Genomic DNA, 24,135 nt, shown 5'->3' with positions numbered 1-24,135 from the left:
AGGAGGAGACTCTATGGTGGGGGAACTGAACTTCCGGTCAGCTCCAGAATTGAACAGGGGGCTTCCGGTTAGGACCTTTGTGGCTCCCGGTGTTTTCTTTTCTGTGGGAAACGGGTCTAAATGGCTCTTTGAATGTTTAAGGTTGCTGACCCCTGCCCTAACTGAACCTCCATGACCAGGTTGCTTGTTTCTTCAATCCATATAAACCACGATATAAAAATGAGAAATATTCCAAACCAGACTGTGAATTTGGGATGAGAAAAAAAGCCATCTTCCTGCAACGGATACATGAAAATTGTATATTTATAGTAGACATTTCCAACCAGGTGACCTTCAGGTATTTTGGGACTGTAAACGTGGGAATCCTGGCCATTTCAAATATCCGGTATTCGGTATCAGATGTCATGCATCTAAAGGCTATTCCGTTCAGGAAATCAGATTCACAGCCTACTTCCATCCCTTGCTGGCTTCTTTCTCACTTCTCAGGGTAACTCTGCCTCCTCCTCCTCTTGGTGCTTCTGCGCTTCTGGATGATGAAATCAATCTGGTAAATGAGCATCACTGCCAGAAGAAAGACAACAACCTGGAAGGAAACAGAGGACGTTGAGCAATATAACCCAAGAAAGGGATGTAAAGAGTTTACTATTGCACAGAAGTAGCACAGGGGTCATGTGATTGGTTGTTCATTTGGAGCTATATTTAAATTCTGAGCAGCTGATTGGTTCCCTTATCTGTTGGTCATTCAAATGGTCTGGTATTCTTACATATTCATACGCTGGATCTAGTTCAATATGCTTGTTAATTGTTCCTTTGGTAGAATACCAGGCTTCAATAAACTCATGTGTGTGGCGGGGGTTGGCGTGGCCAATTATTTTTGTTCCTTCCCAATTGAACTGGTAGTGTTTATTATCAACGTGGTTCAAGATCAGGGATTTTTGAATAACAGAGTTGGAAGGGACCTTGAAGGTCTTCTAGTCCAACCCCCTGCCTAGGCGGGAAACCCTATACCATTTCAGACAAATGGCTCTCCAATCTCTTCTTAAAAGCCTTCAGTGTTGGAGCACCCACAACTTCTGGAGGCAAGTCGTTCCACTGATTAATTGTTCTCACAGGCATGAAATTTATCCTTCATTCTCTCCTTGATTGGTTCTCTCCTTGATTAATTTCCATCCATTGAGTTTGGGGGTTCTTCTGAGCTGATTAAACTCTCCAAATCCTCCCACTCTTATTCCAGGCTGATCTGATCTCCTCCAGCCCTGCTGCCTTACCTCCAAGACCAGAAATCCAAACGCCAGCCCAGCCATCAGCAAGAGATTGCTCCGTCCCCAATGGACGATCTTCTCTAGGCAGCCCTCTGTGTATACCAAGTTCTCTGCTTGCCAGCCTTTAAGATTCTGTGTCCCATAGCCACACATGGTGTTTAGCATAACCTAGAATAGGTTGAGAACATGATGAGAAGTTAAGTGAGGGATCAAGCAAATGAGAGCACATAGTTTCTAAATGTGATTGACAATTGGCAAGATGTCAAAAAAGCATATAATGAGATATTGGCTGTTCTTTGTTTCCTCTTCAGCATCCAATACTGAAAAGTAAGTTACTGTACCTCCTTAAATGGGGAGTGAGGGAATCAGGAGTCTGGTAATGTTTTTATGAGTAACACATTATTAAAAAGCATAAACTTTCACGAGCTCCAGACTATCTTCTACTGTGGTGACCATCTTTATTTATGGCCCTTTATAGATCTAGAGCTGTGATGGCGAACCTATGGCACCTGTGCCATCTCTGCCAGCACACGAGGCATCGTCCCAGCTCACCTCCACTGCACATGCGTGTACACCTCCCACCAGCCAGCTGATTTTCGGATCTCTGCTGTGAGAGACGCGCGTGCATACACGGAAGGGGCAGGGGTGTTTGTGTGTGCATGTGCAGGGGTGGAGGTCGTGCGCGCATGCATGGTGGGGTCACGGAGGGGTGGCGTGCGCCCTCGTCGCAGCCTATCTTTCATCCCAGGAGGCTTCAGGGAGGCCTGCTAAGCCCAAAACAGGCTGCAGTGAGGCAGGGTGCAGTGTTCCCCTCCATGGCCTGTTTTTGGTTTCAGGAGGCTTCAGGAGCAGGGGAAGCATGGAGTGGTTGCGTTTGAATGTGCAGGAGGGTGGGGCACATTGCATTATTGGTATGAGCACATGCGCCCCGGCTGTTGTGCACACGTGCACACTTTGGGCACATGAGGACAAAAAGATTAGCCATCAGTGATCTAGAATAAGATTGCAGGTTCCGAATTTGCCCTAGTTTCCAATTAAATGCAGAAGTTCTGGTTCCAGAACCTTTGAATAAACTGCAGGTAGTTCTTCACTTATGACCACAACTTGGGACCAAATTTCTGTGGCTAAGCCAGGCAGTTGTTAAGCAACTTATGCCCAATTGTACCACCTTTTTGTCATGTTTGAATTTCACTTTCCAGTTTCCCTTTTCTCTTACCTCTTTATCTTGCAGACAGCAAGAGAAGGGCACTGCACAACGCTCCAGGCTGGGATTGGAGTCTCGACAGTCAAAATAAATATTCTGGGACCAGTCCTTGAAAGAGTGAACCCCACAGCATTTGAACTGGGAAGGAGAGGGAAACAAAACCAAATGCCAAGGGAACACCTCCACTCGACCAATTAGATCCCACAGATTAGGCCTCCTCCGAGTTCCATCAGCCAGTCAATGTCGACTGGCAACCACGCGGAGGAGAGCCTTCTCTGTGGCAGCTCCGACCCTATGGAACGAACTCCCCGTGGAGATTTGTACCCTCACCACCCTCCAGACCTTCCGCATAGCCCTTAAAACCTGGCTGTCCCGACAGGCCTGGGGCTAAAGACCTTAACCCTGCCCGAATAGTATGAATGTTGTGCTTTTAATGATGTATTGTCTTATATGTAACTTGGTTTGTCCTCCCCTCCCCCTGAACTGTGAGCCGCCCTGAGTCCCCCCAGGGAAAAGGGCGGCATACAAATAAAGTATCTTATCTTATCTTATCTTAACTAATTGAATGCATGAAATCACAGAGAAATGTCCCCTTGCTTTAGCAGCTTATGGGTGCTGAAATTGAATAGAGGAATAATAATAACAACAACAACAACAACAATAGCAGCAGCAGTAATAATAATAATAATAATAATAATAATAATAATAATAATAATAATAATAATAATAATTGAAGTAAAGAACAAAAAACTACTGAAGGCCCAACAGACGAAACAAGAATACAGAAAAGATGTGATAAAATCAAGAATGGAGAGTTGGCAGAACAAAGCACTGCATGGCCAATTTCTGGAAAAAATAAAAGATAAAGTGGACAGTGAACAAACTTGGTTATGGTTAACAACAGGCACATTAAAGAAAGAAACAGAGTCATTAATCCTGGCTGCGCAAGAACAAGCTATCCGCACAAATGCCATTAAGGCCAAAATTGAAAAATCCTCTGATGATGCCAAATGCAGACTTTGCAAAGAAGCTGATGAAACTGTTGATCACATACTCAGCTGCTGTAAAAAAATCGCGCAGACTGATTATAAATTGCGGCACAATTCAGTAGCACAAATGATCCATTGGAATTTGTGCAAAAATTATAATATTAAAACAGCAACAAACTGGTGGGAACATCAGCCTGAAAAAGTCACCGAAAATCAGATGGTCAAGATCTTGTGGGATTTCCGTATACAAACCGACAAAATACTGGCACATAATACACCAGACATCACACTGGTTGAGAAAAATAAGGTCACAATCATAGACATCGCAATACCAGGTGATAGCAGGGTCGCCGAGAAGGAACATGAAAAAATCGCAAGATACCAGGACTTAAAAATCGAAATTCAATGACTATGGCACAAACCAGCAGTGATAATTCCAGTGGTAATTGGCACACTGGGTGCTATTCCAAAAGCACTGAAATTACATTTAAAACAGTTAAAAATTGACAAAATCACCATCAGTCAAATGCAAAAAGCCGCACTGCTTGGATCTGCACGGATATTAAGAAAATACGTTACGACGTCCTAGGCCCCTGGGTGGGGCCCGACTAGTAACCAATGCCAAGTCCGGCGAAACAACTGGCCGCTGTGATACAATTATATAATAATAATAATAACAACTCCGCCGTTGCCGGTCCCAAGCCCAGATGAGAAAGGAGGAAGGTTGGGATCAGGTTGGCATCTGGTCCCGTAAAAAAAAAACCCCGCCAACCCATACAATATGGTGAAAAAAATGAATAAGAATTCCATACCGCATCGGTCGTCGCGCGGGTTATCAAGGGCCGCGGCGGATGTTGGGGTCCCTGGACATCCGTCGACAAGTGGGCTACAAGTGGACCAGCCAACAAAACGACAAAAATATAGTGCAGATGAAAACCGTGCCATAATGGCCTGTTACTACAACTCAGAGCCAGAAAAAAGAGGATATTTAAAGCGAATGTATGAATTATAGAAACAACAATATCCAGATTCAAATGTTAGTGAACAACGACTAGCAGATCAAAGGCGATTTATTATACGGAATAAAGTGTTTAGTGCAGTTGAACATGAGGAAATTCAGGCAAATTGCAAAACCCAAAAAACAATATCACAAGCGGAAATAACTGATATTCAAGACACAACTAAAGACATTATAGTAGAACTCCCAGAAGAAGCTCTCGGGGAGGAAATAACATCACCACCACTAGAACCAGTTATCACTGAACCAACTGATGAACTAACTCAAAAACAAAAAGAATTGAAGGATAAGATCATGGAGCATTTTCTGCTTAATGAGGAAAGGCAACATTTACCATCACTAAAAACTGTGCCTAAGAAAATTTTGGCCCCTATCATGAAAATGGTTAATGCAGTGTTTTCAACAATTGAACCGGGATCCATCTTGGAAACAAACCAGTTAATGTACAGCGCAGCTGTAATAGTCACTAATGAACTAGGCATTAAAATTAAAGTACCTAGTCACACAACAGAAAAAGCATCAAAGCCAAAGTGGAAAATCCATCTAGAACAAAAAATCAAAAAATTAAGGGCAGATGCTAGTAACTTAAAGAACATGCATGAGCAACGGCTTAAAAACAACAAAATCATAGATCGGCTAATCAGAAGATATAGATTGGATACAAGAAACATCAATGAAGCTGTAGAGATTGTAAAACAGCAGATAACAGCAACAGCTAGAAAAATTGAAAGATATGAGGCACGAATCATCCAATATAAACAAAATCAGCAATTTCGATCAGACCAACGGCGTTTTTATCAAAGTCTTAATGTGAATGGTGACACCAAAAGAGAAAAACCAGAAAAGCAGGCCACAGTTGAATTCTGGAAAGAATTGTGGGAAAATGCAAAGGACTACAACAAGGAAGCAAAGTGGATACATGACTTTGAGAAAAGCATTGGCAACAAACAAATGCAAGTATTAGAAATAACAACTGAGATGATCAAAAATCGAGTTAAAAAGGTAAAGAATTGGACATCACCTGGAAAGGACCAATTACATGGTTTCTGGCTCAAATATCTGACCAGTTTACATGCAATATTGGCCAGGCAACTGAATGAAATTTTACAAAAGGGCCAAATTGATGAATGGTTGACAACTGGAAAAACATACTTGATTCAGAAAGATCCAACTAAAGGAACAACACCTGAAAACTATAGACCAATAACATGCTTACCAACAACCTTCAAATTACTCACAGGCATTATTGCAGATAACATGATGGATTATTTGGAAACAAACAACATCTTGCCAGTAGAGCAAAAAGGCAACAAAAGAAGGAGCAGGGGCACAAAAGATCAGCTTCTAATTGATAAAATGATATTAGAAAATTGTAAGAACAGAAAAACGAACTTGAATATGGTCTGGATTGATTACAAAAAGGCATTTGACTCACTGCCACATAGTTGGATCATAAAATGCTTAGAAACAACTGGCATTAGCAAAAATATTACATCCTTTACTGAAAAGGCAATGAAACAATGGAGAACTGAGTTGGCAATAGGGAATGAGAGCTACGGAATGGAATTGGAATTGGAATTGGAATTGATTTTATTTGTAGGCCGCCCTTTTCCCTGAGGGGACTCAGGGCGGCTCACAGAAACCAGGGAGAGGGGAATACAATACAATACAGTACTAAGACGACAACACATAATAAAATAATACGCAACATGCATACAACATTCGGGCGGGGTAATGGTCCTTATCCCCAGGCCTGACGGGCGAGCCAGTTCTTCAAGGCTGTGCGGAAGGCCTGGACGGTGGTGAGGGTACGGATCTCTACGGGGAGTTCGTTCCAAAGGGTCGGGGCCGCTACTGAGAAGGCCCTCCTCCTTGTGGTTGCCAGCCGACATTGGCTGGCCGATGGGATGCGGAGGAGGCCCAACCTATGAGATCTTATAGGCCGTAGGGAGGTAATTGGCAGAAGGCGGTCTCTCAAGTATCCAGATCCACTGCCATGTAGGGCTTTATGGGTGGTCAATAGCACCTTGAAGCGCATCCGGAGATCGACAGGTAGCCAGCGCAGCTCGCGGAGGATAGGTGTAATGCGGGTGAATCGGGGTGCACCCGCGATCACTCGCGCGGCTGCGTTCTGTACTAGCTGAAGTCGCCGGATGTTCCTCAAGGGCAGCCCCATGTAGAGCACATTGCAGTATTCCAGCCTAGAGATCACGAGGGCCCGAGTGACTGTTGTGAGAGCCTCCCGGTTCAGGTAGGGTCGCAACTGGCGCACCAGGCGTACCTGGGCGAATGCCCCCCTGGTCACAGCTGCTATATGATGGTCGAATGACAGCTGTGGATCCAGGAGGACTCCCAAGTTGCGAACCCTCTCTGAGGGGTGTAGAATTTGACCCCCCAGCCTGAGTGTTGGATTAATGGCCGAATTTTTGGGAGGAAAACACAACAGCCACTCGGTCTTTTCTGGGTTGAGCACAAGCTTGTTAATCCTCATCCAGTCCATGACGGCTTCGAGTCCCCGGTCCATTACGTCAACCGCTTCATTGATTTGGCACGGGGCGGACAGATACAATTGAGTATCGTCCGCATATTGATGGTATCTAATCCCGTGCCTACGGATGATCTCTCCCAGCGGTTTCATGTAAATGTTAAATAGTAGGGGGGATAAGACCGAACCCTGCGGCACCCCATATTTTAGGGGCCTTGGGGACGATCTCTGCCCTCCTACTAACACCGACTGCGACCTGTCCGAGAGGTAGGAGGAGAACCACCGTAACACGGTGCCTCCCACTCCCACCTCCCGCAGTCTTCGCAGAAGGATACCATGGTCGATGGTATCGAAAGCCGCTGAGAGGTCAAGGAGGACCAGGATGGAGGGATGTCCTTCATCTCTGGCTCTCCAGAGATCATCCATCAATGCGACCAAGGCGGTTTCAGTGCTGTAACCGGGTCTGAAGCCTGACTGGAAGGGGTCTAGATAGTCTGCTTCCTCCAAGGACCGTTGGAGCTGGAATGGTTAATATCAAGCGAGGAATTTTCCAGGGTGATTCACTTTCACCTCTTCTCTTCATCATCGCAATGATCCCACTATCAGTAATCTTAAAAAAAATGAAATTAGGCTACCAAACAGCCAAAAAAGCTGAAAAAATTTCGCATTTACTATATATGGATGATTTGAAACTCTATGGAAAGTCAGAAATAGAAATCCAATCATTGACAAATACAGTCCGAGTATTCAGCACCGATATTTCAATGCAGTTTGGCATGGAAAAATGTGCCACTGTATCCATAAAAAGGGGCAAAATCACTGCATGTGAGGGAATTGAAATGCCCAATGGCCAACTAATTAAATGCAAAGAAAATGAAGCCTACAAATACTTAGGCATTCTGCAGTTGGATAACATCAAGCATGGAGAAGTAAAAACTATTGTCAGGCGAGAGTACACCAACAGAGTTAGGAAAATTTTGAAATCTAAATTGAATGGTGGAAATACAATCAAGGCCATAAATACCTGGGCAATACCAGTTATAAGATACACAGCTGGCATAGTTAACTGGACACAAGCTGATTTGGACCTTTTGGACCGAAAAACCAGGAAACTAATGACAATGCACTACAGTTTACATCCACGTGGTGATACTGATAGACTGTATCTGCCCCGAAAATCAGGTGGCAGAGGATTATTACAAGTGAAGCAAACAGTTGAAGAAGAAAAACATGCACTGGCTGATTATTTAAAAGAAAGTCAAGAACATCTATTAATCGAAGTAAAGAACAAAAATCTACTGAAGGCCCAACAGACAAAACAAGAATACAGAAAAGATGTGATAAAATCAAGAATGGAGAGTTGGCAGAACAAAGCACTGCATGGTCAATTTCTGGAAAAAATAAAAGATAAAGTGGACAGTGAACAAACTTGGTTATGGTTAAAAACAGGTACATTAAAGAAAGAAACAGAGTCACTAATCCTGGCTGCGCAAGAACAAGCTATCCGCACAAATGCCATTAAGGCCAAAATCGAAAAAACCTCTGATGATGCCAAATGCAGACTTTGCAAAGAAGCTGATGAAACTGTTGATCACATACTCAGCTGCTGTAAAAAAATCGCGCAGACTGATTATAAATTGCGGCACAATTCAGTAGCACAAATGATCCATTGGAATTTGTGCAAAAATTATAATATTAAAACAGCAACAAACTGGTGGGAACATCAGCCTGAAAAAGTCACCGAAAATCAGATGGTCAAGATCTTGTGGGATTTCCGTATACAAACCGACAAAATACTGGCGCATAATACACCAGACATCACACTGGTTGAGAAAAATAAGGTCACAATCATAGACATCGCAATACCAGGTGATAGCAGGGTCGCCGAGAAGGAACATGAAAAAATCGCAAGATACCAGGACTTAAAAATCGAAATTCAACGACTATGGCACAAACCAGCAGTGGTAATTCCAGTGGTAATTGGCACACTGGGTGCTATTCCAAAAGCACTGGAATTACATTTAAAACAGTTAAAAATTGACAAAATCACCATCAGTCAAATGCAAAAAGCCGCACTGCTTGGATCTGCACGCATATTACGAAAATACGTTACGACGTCCTAGGCCCCTGGGTGGGGCCCGACTAGTAACCAATGCCAAATCCGGCGAAACAACTGGCCGCTGTGATACAATTGTACAACAACAACAACAACAACAATAATAATAATAATAATAATAATAATAATGATGCTGCAACAAGTGAAGAATGGTTAACAGCTGGCCAAACATACTTGATAATGAAAAATCCAGAAAAAGGCACAGAACCAATCAACTATCTCCCAATTACTTTGCCAACAACATTCAAACTTTTTACAAGGATACTGGCAAATTCAGTATTCAATCATCTGATGGAAAACAGTTTGTATCAAGTAGAACAAAAAGGAAATCATAAAAAAAAATCAAGAGGAACAAAAGATCAGCTGCTCATAGACAAAATGGTACTAAAAAATGCAAAATGAAGAAAAACAAATTTAAATATGGTGTGGATTGATTACAAGAAGGCATTTGACTCATTTCCCCACAGCTGGATTAACACCTGTCTGGAAAATTTTGGAATCAGCAAAAATATCTGTACATTTTTGAAAGCAAATATGCAAAAATGGAAAACAATTCTAACAACAAATGAGGAGAACATTGGTGAAGTCAACATCAGATGAGGAATCTTCCAAGGGGATTCACTTTCACCACTACTGTTCAACATTGCATTAATTCCACTGACAATAATCCTACGAAACACAAAACTGGGATACCAAATCTCAAGCCAACATGGCAAGAGAAACCATCTACTATACATGGATGATTTTAAAATGTATGCGAAAAACACTACTGAACTTAAATCAATACTCAACACAGTTCAACTGTTCAGCAGTGACATCAAAATGAACTTTGGACTTGAAAAATGTGCTATTTTATCCATGTAGTGAGGAAAAATGGAAAAAACAGAAGGAATAGAACTTGGAAATGGAAATATAGTGAAAGCATTAGCAAAGGATGATGGTTACAAGTACATAGGCATATTGGAAGCAGATAACATCTTGAATGGAAAAATCAAAGAATCAACGCAAAAGGAATCAGGAGGGTCCGCAAAATATTAAAATCAAAGCTGGATGCTGGAAACATAATTAAAGCCATTAACACATGGGCAGTTCCAGTGATACGCTACTCAGCTGGAATCATCAACTGAACTCTGGCTGAACTGGAAAACTTGGACCGGAAAACACGCAAACTTTTGAATATGTACCACACTTTACATCCATGAAGTGACATCAACAGGTTGTACCTGCCAAGAAAAATAGGGGGCAGGGGGCCACTGCAAATCCATCAACCTATAGAAGAAGAAAAATGAAGTTTGAATGATTATGTGAACCAAAGCAAGAAAAATTGTTGCAGGCTGTGAAAACCGAGAACAGCCTAAAAACAACAGAAACAAAAGCAGAATATAATGAAAAACAGCTGGATGACAGATTAAATAGATGGAAAACCAAAGCTTTGCATGGACAGCACTTGAAAAACATTGAAGGAAAATGTGATGACAATTTGACATGGACATGGCTTAAGATGGGAATTATTAAGAAAGAAACGGAAGGTTTAATACTGGCTGCTCAAGAACAAGCACTACAAACTAATGCCATGAAAGCGAAGATACAAAAATCCACTGACAACCCAAACTGCTGACTTTGCAGTAACAAAGTCAAAACTGTTTCACATTTAATATGTGAATGCAGCAAAATCGCACAAACTGATTACAAAGCTGGACACGACCGAGTTTCTAAATTAATCCACTGGTCATTATGTAAAAAATATTATTTACCTGTATCCCGAAAGTCATGGGAACATAAAGTGGAAAAAGTTATTGAAAATGAGAAGGTGAAGATCTTGTGGGACTTTCGAATGCAAACGGATCGTCATTTGGAGCACAACACACCAGATATCATGGTTGTTCAGGGCCAAAGTGTACAGTTTATTGATATTGCTGTTCCAGGAGATCCCAGTGTCGAAGAAAAAGAACTAGAAAAAATCATGAAATATTGCGACCTGGCCATCGAAACTACATGGCTATGGATGAAGCATGTAACAGTGATACCCATTGTCATCGGGGCACTTGGCACCATGTCCAAGAATTTTACAAGATACATCAACAAATTTCAGCTTCCTGCAATAACACCAGCGGAACTGCAAAAAACTGTGCTACTCGGAACATCTTATATTTTAAGAAAGTACTTGGTTGATACCTAGGACACTGGCAGCAAACCGTATCAACCATTAGCACCAGTCACTGGTATTTGTAATGGATTTTTGAATGTTCAGTTGGCTGAGTTTCATGTTTAATGAATAAAGTATATAATAATAATTAAAAAAAACAGGGATACCCATTCACAATGCGCCAAATATCACGGTTGTAGAGAGCCAAAGTGTACAGTTTATTGATATCAGCAATATATTTTAAGAAGGTACTTGGTTGATACCTAGGACGCTGGCAGCAAACCGTATCAACCATTAGCACCAGTCAATGGTATTTGTGATACATTTTTGAATGTTCAATTGACTGAGTTTCATGTTTATTGAATAAAAGTTTATATAATAATAATAATAAAAAGTCAGGGGAACATAAAGTGGAAAAAGTCAAAAACGAGACAGTGAAGATCTTATGGGACTTTTGAATTTAGATGGATCATCATTTGGAACACAACACACCAGATATCGTGGTTGTCGAGGGCCAAAGTATACAATTTATTGATATTGCTGTACCAGGAGACGCCAAAGTCGAAGAAAAAGAATTGGAAAAAATCATGAAATATTGCGACCTGGCCATTGAACCTACGTGATTATTACCTGCGGAACTGCCAAAAACTGCGTTACTTGGAACATCATATATTTTAAGAAAATACTTGGCTGCTGGCAGCAGCCCATGTCAACCATTAGCACTAGTTAATGGTATTTGTGATACATTTTTAAATGTTCAGTTGACTGAGTTTCATGTTTAATGAATAAAGTATATAATAATAATAAGAAGAAGTTTGGATGCTGGGCGTGGCAGTAGCTGCAGAATAGAAAAGAAAGAACTGGAGAAGATAACAAAATACAAAGACCTACAAAAACAGAGATCGAACGATTGGTGAAAGGAAACAAAGGTAGTACCTAGAATAATAGGCACCTTGGGTGTAATCCCAAAACATCTGGAGCACTACTTGAACACCATCAGCATTGACAAATAACCATCAGACAATTGCAAAGGATAGTTTTTTCTGGGAACAGCGTAGCGCAAATATTGTCCCAAAGGTGCTTTTTCAAGAGGCAACTCTTTATGGCAGAACCATGAAACAACCATCACCTGGATGACTGAGAATATCCATAGACATTTAGTGTTAATATTATTAAACAACCACATCTGCCTATCCCAGGTCCTTGGGAAGGACTCAATAGGCAGACAAGAATGCCAAATCCAGTCTAAACATCTGGCTGACTGTATGACTATCTATAATATTAATAATCCTGCTCTGCCTTCTGTCTACGGAGTATCTGCTCTAGGGAGATCACAACACACCTCAATTTACCTTAGAGAACACTTCTTTTCAGTTACGGTATATGTTTAATACCCTAGTACTGCAACTCTTCCATAAAAAGCTGGAAGCAGAATGAAAATGGTATTCCACGTGGCAATTCGATACAGTACTCTTGTTATCTGGAAATGCTCACCACCACAGATAAGATCCTACAAGAAATTTGATTCAGAAATATTCCATTCCAAAATGATCCCCCAGCAAAATGAATTAATAACTTCTTGTTGTTGGTTCTGCTCTTTTGTGGTGCCCTTTTCTGCATGTCCTTGAAGACCCTCTTAATTGCACTTTCAAGAAATTCTAATGCTGTTGTGCTCAAAATGAATCAGTAAAAGGATTGGGTGTGATCAGTAGCAGGGATTGTACCAGTGGTGGGATTCAACTAATTTAACAACCGGTTCTCTGCCCTAATGACCGGCTGGTGGGCGTGGCCATGGGGTGTGACAGGCAGCACTTGGCCTCCTGTACCCCCCTCGGAGCAACAACAGGTTGCGGGGAACACCACATATATCCCTGTTCCCCATTTTGGGCTTAGGAGGTCTCCTTGCAGCCTTCTGGGAGCAAAAATGGGCCACGGCGGGTGGGGCGGGGACTCCTTGAAGGGGCGGGGCAGGGAGGGGCCAGTCAGCAATTTAACAACCGGTTTGCCTGAACCGGCTGAATCCCACACTGATTGTAGCCCATTTAAAGTTTCAATGCTCTTTTTGTTAAGCCAGACTGAACAGGCAGGAGCTGCAATTTAACTTTACATTTAAGGAAATCACAAATTTGGACCAGAGCAAAAGAGTAACACCGAAAACACAGGGCAATGTCTAGCAACAATATCTGGATCTTTTTAAAAACAATTCCAAATTAGTAGAAATAGTTCCTCAACTTACAACCATTTGTTTAGCTCGAAGTGACAACGGCACTGAAAAAAGAAACTTATGACCACCACAGCATTCCCATGATCATAAGAATCATTGATGATTACATGATCAAAATTTGGGTGCTGGCAACTGAGATCTATTTACAATGGTTGCATCATCCCAAGGCCACATAATTGCCATTTGTGACCTTCCCAGATAGCAAAGTCAATGAGAGAAGCCACTTCATTTAACGATCACATGACTCACCTAACAATTGCCATGATTTGCTTAACAATGGTGGCAAAAAAAGGTTGTAAAATCGGGCAAGACTCACTTAACAACTACCTTGTGTAGCAATGGAAATTCCGGTCGTAAGCCAAGGACTACCTATGGGCCAGTTTTGCAGATCAGTTAATTGTTCTTCCCTCATGAAATGTGAAAGAATATCAGTGCTTTTATACAGAGCCTGCCCAGAGGTGGGTTACTCCCGGTTCGGCCCAGATTGGGCGAACTGGTAGTAGCAGTGGCGGGAGGCTCCGCCCACCCACCTGGACGCTTCTGCGCATGCGCAGAAGCATCGCGCGCGTGCACGGGAACGCACCCGAACCAGTAGTAAAAAAAATCGGCAACCCACCACCGGAGCCTGCCTAAAGCTCTAAAAGACAAAAGGCTCTGGAACCAGAACTTCTACATAATGTTGGAAACCAGGGCAAATTCAGAACCCGTTACCTTCTTCTGGATGTAGTCAATGAGGTTCTGCAAATCAAGATTGTCACGATAGCGGGAGATGGCCTGGCCCATTAAAAATGTGGCTTTTTCCATCACCTGAGGGACAAAAAAATAGAGGGAGTTTTTCATCCCAGGAAGTGCTCAGAGAAACTTTGGACCCACTTGAAAACCAGGCTTGGAGGATTGTCGCTGGAATCTTTTGCCCACTTTGACTACGGCTGATGGAGTTGGTGTATCAAGTATTTTTTTTTCTTTACCATGCCAGAGAAGACGAAGCCTAAAACTGCAGCCACAATTTGCAGAATGAAGACAATGAGCAAGATCCAGGCAAACTAGAAAGAAAACAGAATAAAAGAAAGAAAAAAGAAAAAGAAAAAAAAAGTCAGCAGCTGCAAAATGCACATTTACATACCGATGAAAAACACCCATCTGTCCCATCTCAATGTGGATTTGCATACGGAATTTGCTTCATCATAGACGAACAAGCGCTCACCTGTTCCCTAGACTCTGAATCAAAACTGAGCCATGTATCCTTCTTTCAATATGTGCCAATCCCTTGAGGAACTTATTGTAGGAAAAGTTCCTTCTAGATCATGTCCATCTAGTTTAGCATCCTCTGTCTGTTCATAGCTGGACCAGCCAGATGCACCAAAAGGATGCCCTCAAGCACGAAATGAAAGCAGTATCTGCTATGAGAGGATCTACTACTGTCAAAGGGATGGAGAATTCCTCGTTGCCCACCAAGGGTGGCTGATGGAAGGGAAAAGGGAGATCCTAGTTTGAACCAGGGGTGGGTTCCTGCCAGTTCTAACCTCTTCTATAGAAGAGGTTCCACAAATCTACAGTGACGTTTAGAACCAGCTCCCTCCCCCCGCCCGTCCTCACATCATCAAGATGAAGAGCGAGAGGAGGAATTCTGGGAGTTGAAGTCCACAAGTCTTAAAGTTGTCAAGTTTGAACACCCCTGGTTTTTTTTTTAAGGATTGGGGTGCAAGGGTCTTGTACTGTAACTTGTCAGCTTTAATACTTGCGTGCTTCAAATGCCAGAGTTTCTGAGCCAACATTTTGGTTGCTAAACAAGAGCGTTGTTAAGTGAGTTTCACCACACTTTACAAGTTGGCCATGCCTACCCGATCATATAGCTGGCAAGCCACTCCCACCCGGTCACATGGCTGGCAAGCCACTCCCACCCAATCACATGGCCGGCAAGCCACTCCTACAAAGCAGGCCACACCTACAGAAGAGGTTCTAAAAAAATTTGAAACCCACCACTGGTTTGAACGTACCATTTTCAACATCAGCGTGAGGTCCCGTAAAGCTCCCAAGCACCCCACAAAAGTGATGCAGAAAATCAGAGTGCCCACTGCTAAAAGAATTATGGAGGGATCAGCCAACAAGGAATCCACAGCACCTGGAAAAAGATGGAGACACTACTTAAAAACTTCCACGAATGACCTCAGTAGTAGGACAACTTCACTGAAACTCAATTAACAATGCTCTTCCTTAGCAACCAAAATGTTGGCTCAGAAACTCTGGCATTTGAAGCACGCAAGTCTTAAAGCTATCAAGTTACAAGACCCTTGGTCTCCTAACCCTTTAGGAAAAAATAAACTCAGAGGTGTTCAAACTTGACAGCTTTAAGACTTGTGGACTCCAACTCCCAGCATTCCTCCTCTCGCTCTTCATTTTGATGATGTGCGGACGGGCAGGGGGAAGGTGGTGGAACCGGTTCTAAATGGCACTGTAGATTTGTGGAACCTCTTCTATAGAAGAGGTTAGAACTGGCAGGAATCCACCCCTGCCGCTGTGGTGCAGGAGGCTGACTAGGCCACACCCACCATAGGCATGCCGCATGCCCACCCAGCAACCAGGCAGAGAACCCATTGCTGAAGTTCTTGAAGCCTACCCCTGCATCTGTTCCTCATAAACTTGTAAGGTCAGCCCCATTCGCCAGCCCCATTCTTGAGACAGAATAGAGTTGAACTGTTAGGACAGTGCAAGTTACAGCCGTTGTTGCCTCAAGGGTTAGGGTTAGGGTTAGGGCAGGCTGTTAACATGGCCATGAGGACAAGCTTTCTCATCTCCCTCCTAATGCGGACTGCATCCCAGCAAATTCTGTAAAGGTTCAGGCCACTCACCTGCTTCCTTGGAAAGCCTGGCATAAATTCCGACAGCCACCATGAGTCCACCGGCTACCTTTGAAGGAAAGAAAAACGAAGGCCCATCCAATTTCTTATGTGTCTGAACACTAACAGCGTTGCTAAAGAAGAAGAACTGACCCAGCATTCCCAGCGTTTAAGATACAAGACAGGTTGTAAGGGCCTTTGTGTCGCCATCTCTGGTAGGCAGGCTTCCTGGGAACCAGTGGCGTTCCCTGGCAAAGCCAATGCAAATCCCAGCATTGCCAAATATTCCCCCTTTTGACTCACCCAGAAGAGGTAGCAGGAGGCAAAGAGAGTGTATTTCATAATCTGGTTGGTGCGCATGGTTCACCACTGCCTGATTGCCTCTGCCTTGTGCTGCAGATTCATGCACCCGCTTCTCAGCGTGCAAGGATTTGGGGAGGGGGCTTCAGGAGGGAAGCCATACAGGCTCTGACTAGTGACTTCAATGTCCCCCTCCAGGATAGGAATCCTGAAGCAGGGGGAAAGATCTAGGCAGGAGATATTGGGGTGTGGTGAGGATATGAGGAAGGCAGAAGGGATGGCTGGCTGGCTTGCTGCTCAGACTACGTCAGAGACAAGTCTTGGCTTGATCCTGGCTTGGCACTCTGGAAAGTTTTTGGGTCCCTGATTTGTGGCCAAGCATTGAGAGAAAGAGGCAGCCACAACTGAAGAAGGATAAGCAGAGCTTAGTTGGATCATTTGGCTTATTTGGCAGAGGGGGAATAAATGTGGATTGCCTAAGATCCTTTCTGGTCTGTGTTTATTTGTTGTCATGTAAAGCCAAGTCCACAGTTTTGCGCAAACACAACTTTCTGAAAAAATTAATCTGCGGGTTTTTTTATAGAACTTTACGACCGGAGGGGTGGAGTTACATCCCTCTGTTGACAGGAGGTTTTCCTTTCTTGCTCTGGAATTTGTGGTACTTTTAATACATTGTAGGAAGTTAGCACTCACCCCTCTCCTAGAAGAATGAAATATCCTGGGAAATATTGAAAAGGCAGAATATTATATTTCCCTGGATAAGAAGTGGGGAAACATGTTTTTAGGCAGGAAACAGACTCACTCTTAATAGCCCCTACCTTTGTCAATGGGCCATTAAAATGCCTGAGTCAGTCTATTCTACATAACAAAGATCTCCCTCTTCACCTCAACTCCAGAGTGATGGGATTAAGGCATGATAGCCTATTACCCATCTCCCCACAGGGAACCAGGGAAGAAGCAATGCTCAACCAAACCTGGACTCAAAACACAGCCTAGAAAGTTGCCCTGCATGGCCCCATGGGAGTCTGACAACCAATTAGAATACATTTCTTACACAGGAACAGGAAACAGAGAGGTGGGGCCTAACAGAGAGTATAAAAAACTCGGGAACTTTCAGCAAGCTGCAAGCCCCCTTTTTTCTTTTTCTTCTCCATCCAACATCTTGAAGCATGTGATCACCTTTTTCCCCAGGACCTTAAGCCACGTGGTCCTGTCCACTTGAGAGACCGCCTGCTGCCAATTACCTCCCAAAGACCCATTAGATCACACAGATTAGGCCTCCTCCAGGTTCCGTCTACTAGCCAATGTCATCTGGCGACTACCCTGGGGAGGGCCTTCTCTGTGGCGGCTCCGGCCCTTTGGAACGAGCTCCCCGCAGAGATTCGGACCCTCACCTCTCTCCAGACCTTCCGAAAAGCCGTTAAAACCTGGCTGTGTCGGCAGGCCTGGGGTCAATGAGTTCCCTTCCCCTCTCAAATCGTGTGGCTGTTGGTCGTTTTTAAATTCCCTGTACTTTTTGCTGTAGTTCTTGTGTTTCCCTTCCCCTCCTTTGGGTTTGTGCGCCGCCCTGAGTCCCGCTGGGAATAGGGCGGCATATAAATAAAATGAACCTTGAACCTTGAACCACTATTAAAATCATCTTTCCAAGCAGCCTCCATGTTTCCAGTGTCTTTTTCCCCACTTGGAACCGAACCCAGAAGGACATTTCTTCCAACAAACCCTTAGGCACCTAAACTAGGAGTTAAGCTACGAAAACATGCTGAGAGTATCCTTGATTCCCCCAGGTGACATTTCATCATGTAGCACCCAAAAAAGGATTTTGCTTTTTTAAGGCTGGTTGCCAGATTACTTATGCAACCATTTACCTCCCTGGCCCCTGGCTTCCTTTCTGGCAAAGGAATTCAAAAAAATGGGGGGGGGGTTAATTATTGGATTATTGTTGTTTGGATTATGCAATCAAAGCTACCTTCCTGTTTTGGATCACAACTATGTTTATTTTGATTATCATATTTACAGCTTCTAAGCTGTGATGATGGGGTGGGAAGAGAAGGTTTTTTTTAAAAAAAAGCTAGAGGACTGGACTGCAACAACAAACAACCGATGGTGGGAAATAACTTCTTCAATTTTGTGACCTGTGGAATTCTCAGAAATGATACTTTTTGTCCTGTCACAATTTACGGTCAAATTTATGGTATCCGTGACCCACAGTTTCCTCTTTTTCTTTACAAAATATGCATTTGCTGGTGTTTGGAACAGGTTTGTCTGCTAATTAGTGGTACTTACACAATATTAACAAACTGTAATTTCCGTAACCTTTAACTGGGAAAAACAGTGCATCATAAGACAACAGGTTTTGAACTAAGGTACCTCAAATGGGATAACTTACAGAATGCATCCAAAATCTGGGACCCACAATTCCGGAGGGAATGAAATTTGGGGAAGTTGTGACTGGTTGTGCTGGACTACTGCTGTAGTCACGTGACAGTGATTTTGAATTGTGTGTGACAGCTTCCCAATCATTTGCAATCCCACCACCCACCTGCCTACTGATAAGGGAAGGGAAGGGATGGAAGATAATGGTAGAATGACAAGGAGGGAAAGAAGGAAAGATTTCTGAATTCCCTCCCAACTTCCCACAAGGAAACTCAATGGTGAAGCCTGCAGGAAGTCAAAGGTTGCTACCACTGCTTTTTTACCCAACTGTGGTCATTCTTTTTCTCTGTTTAGCTAACAAAATACCTGTGAAATGATGACTCAATGGGGTATGGGTTGTCTAGTTATTATCTGGACCTATGAAAATTCCACTAGAGATAATCCAAATTGTGGAGCCTTTGCAGAAAGCAAGCACGAGAGGGCACTCTTGGGTTGCTTGGAAGGGCAGCCAGAGGTTTTTCACTAGTTGCTTTTGTCATTCATAAAGGTTATTGCAATGGGTGAGACCCAGCACAGTATTCAGCTTGAATACACAGTATTCTGCTTGAATACAGCAATCTGAATCCTCTTGGCAGATGTAGAGTTAAAATTTAGTTTTCTTGCAAGGGAAGAATGCTGGTGCATGTTTAGCACCTGAAGGCAGGACAAGGAGCAATGGATGGAAACGAATCAAGGAGAGAAGCAACCCAGAACTAAGGAGACATTTCCTGACAGTTAGAACAGTTGATCAGTGGAACAACTTGCCTCCAGAAGTTATGAGTGCTCCTCCAACGCTAGAGGTTTTAAAGAAGAGATTGGATAACTATTTGTCTGAAATAGTATACGGTTTTTAGGAGTATGTGAGAGAGGTAGGTGGGTGGGTAAATGGAAGGTAGGTGGGAAGATAGGTAGGTAGGTAGGTAGGCAGGTAGGTAGGTAGGTAGATGTGGATGGATGGATGGATGGATGGATGGATAGGGGGAGAGAGGGATAAAGGAGAGAGACAGAGCTCTGAGGAAGTCAAGGTAGCAGGGGTGGGTTCTTGCTGGCATTACTACCGGTTCGGTGCCCAAAATATTTTGCTCTGAGCATGTCTGCATTTGCACTTAAATAGGTCTGCTCATGCACATACCATTAAAAAAGGGGGGGTTACATTTTTTCAATGAAAATTGTTCTGTGCATGTGCAGAACAGAAAATAAAGATTGTTGTGCCCAGGATAGAACCGGTACAGTCACGTGTCTGGCCGAGTTACTACCTATTCGGCCGAACAATTCCGAACCAGTAGGAACCCACCTCTGCAAGGTAGGTGCAGAAAAGGCTTAGCTGAAGCCTTTAATAGTTTTTGCCCCCCCCAATCTTCCCCAAAGTTTGCTTCTTGCAACAGGTTCAGATCTTGTTGGTTTATTAGAATGGTCAGAAAAAGCATGTTGGTAGATAGCTCTGGTCAGTTAGACCTGATCCAGTTCAAGCTTGTTTGCTACAGCGAATTAGGGTGTTTTTAGGCAGCAGGAGGAGATGCTGATCAATTTCCATGACAGCTACAATACATAGATCCTCCATAAGCAGCAACAGCAGCAGAATCAGATAATAGCAAAAGAGAAACATTATGAGAGATAAGACGTCCATATCCTACTTCACATCGGACTAAAGTAGAATAAAATATGGATTAAAAATCTAAGAATAAAGACGTGGCATAAAAGGGACAGTTAGAAGTCTGCTTAAAGGAAATGTCATCAGCCTCTAACCACAAGATGTTCTAGCCAACGTCCCTATGTCAAAAGTCCACACCACAAGGTTCAGATAAAGTTTGTTAATGATACGTAGTCCATACCTGTAACAAAAGGAGAAGTAAGACCCCATCTCCTTATAAGGCTTTCTCCTCAAGGTAACCAATAAGAAATGAGTTAAGTGTTTCCGTGTTACGCTGCCTTTGAGAATGTATAAGAACGCGTGCTTTGATGATGAAGGTGGTTCAGAATTTGCAATGTTAACCACTTTGCTAACTTTCTGAACCTGGCTGCCAAATAAACCTTTCCTGTATCCTGAGAAGTTTAAAGCCTGTCATTTTCTGCGACAGGACATTCCGAGATCTGCACTTGGCATGTGTGTGAAACTCATCCTCCAGGTCAAGTCTACCATTAGATCAGTGTTTGATCTTGGCAGCTAGCTGAGGAATTCTGGGAGTTGACGTCCACCCATTTTAAAGCTGTCAAGATTGGAAAACATTGCAAATTAGAAGGGGTGGAAAATGCTGGTCTGATCCCAATATCAGCTTGTGGATTTAGCTTGGGTGTTACTCAGGGCCTACAGACACCTTCTAAGCTAGGGTGATGGAAGAGGCTGTAGCACACAATTACCCATTAATGGAGCTGGAATAGACAAGATTTTGTTCTTTGCCTCACCAAATCAACCTAAACTTCATGCCATAAAAGCCACATCTTATAACCTGTGCACAAATGCACGAATCTATGGCTAGATTCGTGCATTATACAAGCTGCACTATAATTAGATATGCCATGAGAATGCAAACTGTGGTAGTTTATTTTTGCTTAGCATAGTGTGTGAATATATTCCTCTACTGTGTACACCTAGTCACGTAGCTAAGTTATATCCAGCTTCAAACATTCTCCCCTTCACCTTGTAATCACATTTATATGCCAGGTTTAACCTGGTTACAGTATTAACCAAAGTTCTAAGTGTATACAATACATTAAACCAGGGGTGAAACCAATAGTAAAAATGCTACTGGTCCATCCGAACCGGTAGTAAAAAAAATGCTTTTCCAACGATCAGCTGTGATGCACGATTTATATTAGCTAGAAAGCAGGATTTCCTGCTTTCTAGCTAATCTAAATCGCGTGGCACAGCGGATTCCCACTCCCTGGTGTTTGCTTACCTTTTCAGGTATGCCGCTAGCAGCCTCCACCCACCCTCCCAGACGTCATCATGTCCGTTTTTGAACCTCTGCGTATGTGCGGAACATCCTGCGCACATGTTCACATTGCTACCAAACCAATAGCAAATGTAAGTGGATTTCACCCCTGCATTAAATTAGCCAGGTGGGCTGGCTTTGTATGTAATCATTCAGGGCATTGGTGGGATTCAATTTTTTTTTACTATCAGTTCTGTGGCCGTGGCTTGGCAGGCGTGGCAGGGGGAGGATACTGTAAAATCTCCATTCCCTCCCCACTCCAGGGAAAGGTTACTGCAAAATCCCCATTTCCTCCTGATCAGCTGGGACTCAGGAGGCAGAGAATAGATGGGGGCGGGTCCAGTTAGAGGTGGTATTTACCGGTTCTCCAAACTACTCAAAATTTCCACTACCGGTTCTCCAGAACCTGCTGAATGCCACCTCTGATTCAGGGTTGAAGTAGGCCAGGATTTATATATTTTGCAATTGCAGCCATTCAGTACATTTTATTTGATTTTCCTATCATGTGACCTGTGAATCCCAAGCCTTACAGTTTGCACCTCATGTCCTATAGTCTGTTTTACTACTTAGATTTATTGAGGATTTTGTGTAAAGTAAAAAAAAACCAAAATCATAGAAAAAGTTAGAAAAGGAGAAAAGAGGAAAGAAAGGGGGACAAAAAAAAGAAAAGACCCCCCCCTAAAGTTATAAAACCTAATGACTTTCAACTTTCTCTTCAACAGATCTTAAATATTTTATAGTTTGTGATGAAGGAATCCTTATACTTTTTAATTGTTAAACAAGCCAGGATACAGCGTACCACACTCCATTCATTAGCAGCGCATAATGTTCTAAGGTTCTCCTAGCATCTTCTTTGATTCAAAGCTGCTGCTTGTTGAACATCTGCATTCTTTTCTGTACTAAGCAGGCAGATGTGTTACATGTGTAACACACCCCACAGCCTTTATCCCAAAAGACAGAGGAAGGAACATGGCTGCATGGGGGCAGTTGAGAAAGATCCACACCTGGGTGGAGTTAGCCTCAGAAATTGGTAGCTCGGACATCGATTGCATCTGAAAAGCCACCAAGTTAAACCACTCCAGAAAAAGGTGACTTTCTTTTCACCCTGCAATTCTTGACGTGCTGACCTCAATAAAAAAATATCACAGGGAGGGTACAAGAGGGTAGAGCTACCCAGTTTGACATTGCAAGACTGAGGCCTCTTTTCAGATTAAATGGCTGCTAAATTTAGCCCTCTTGAGCCCTCAGATGGTGTTTCCCATGACATGTGTAGGCAGGGAGGTGCTGAATCTGCCTTTTGGAGATGGAGACATTCTGCCTAGGACGTCAGCAACAGCAGCAGCATTCCTGGACGTATCAAGTCTCTGGAAAATCCTGGAGTCTTTTCCAGTTAGATCAAAGTTAGATCAAAGGCATCAGCAAGGTTCCCAGGGTAGCCATCAGACCTGTAAAATAATGTCAGATGCCATGCACAACAATGCCCCGTGCTTACTTTCTGAGCCAAGACAGAATTCTGACTTTCCATTTCTATGTCTGTGGGTTTTGCACTAAGAAATAATTGATGGCGTTCTTTTGGCAACAATTATGGATTCAACTTTAAATGAAAGTCTGAAAGAATTTGGGGTATTCCATCCAAAGAAAAGAAGCTTGGCTAGGTACATAAAAGGAACCTACTCATCTTTTTCAAGGCTATGAAAACCAGGACCGGAAATAACAAATACAGGAAGTCCTCGACTTATGACCACAATCGAGCCCAAAACGTATGTTGCGAAGTGAGAAATGTGTTCCATTTTACGATTTTTCTTGCCACACTGATTAAGTGAATCACTGCGTTTGTTAAGTTAGTAACACAGTTGTTAAGTGAATCTGGCTTTCTCATTAACTTTGCTTGTCAGAAGACCTTCCCCGGCTCTCTTTTCACTGGCAAAGGGCTCCAGGAGGCCATCGCAGCCGAAAACAGAGCCTGGGCGGGCCATGCACCACCTCCTCTGAGTTCCTTTTTCACCGGCAGAGGGTTGCAGGAGGCCATCACAGCCAAAAACTGAGCCCGGGAGGCCGAGCTACGTTTTTGCTGGCAGAGGTACCATGAGCTGGTTCTTCACTGTTTGCAGGGCGGGCCCACGGGCCAGATCTAAGCATCCCACGGGTCGTATCCTCAAGCTGGTCATGCCCACCTTGGCCATGCCGCAGTGCTGGGTTCCTCTCCCTG

General features: G+C 43.2%; 1 protein-coding gene across 1 annotated transcript; it reads right to left on the bottom strand.

The window, feature by feature from the left end:
• Window positions 1-475: 475 nt before the first annotated feature.
• LOC148049801 (tetraspanin-33-like) lies at window positions 476-16,641 on the bottom strand. The gene is made up of 8 exons (XM_087729113.1): window positions 16,585-16,641; window positions 16,294-16,351; window positions 15,442-15,566; window positions 14,413-14,487; window positions 14,156-14,251; window positions 2,479-2,604; window positions 1,269-1,430; window positions 476-583 (listed from the first exon to the last, which is right to left on the bottom strand). The coding sequence occupies exons 1-8, from the start codon at window positions 16,639-16,641 to the stop codon at window positions 476-478; spliced, it is 807 nt and encodes a 268-aa protein (XP_087585239.1).
• Window positions 16,642-24,135: the final 7,494 nt, after the last annotated feature.

Source organism: Thamnophis sirtalis, unplaced genomic scaffold, assembly GCF_051295495.1.
Source record: "Thamnophis sirtalis isolate CommonGarterSnake01/CBP01778 unplaced genomic scaffold, rThaSir2_p1.2 scaffold_1, whole genome shotgun sequence".
Lineage (NCBI taxonomy): Eukaryota > Metazoa > Chordata > Lepidosauria > Squamata > Natricidae > Thamnophis > Thamnophis sirtalis.
Note: the sequence above shows the minus strand (reverse complement) of the source record. Positions and strands in the feature narration are given on the sequence as shown.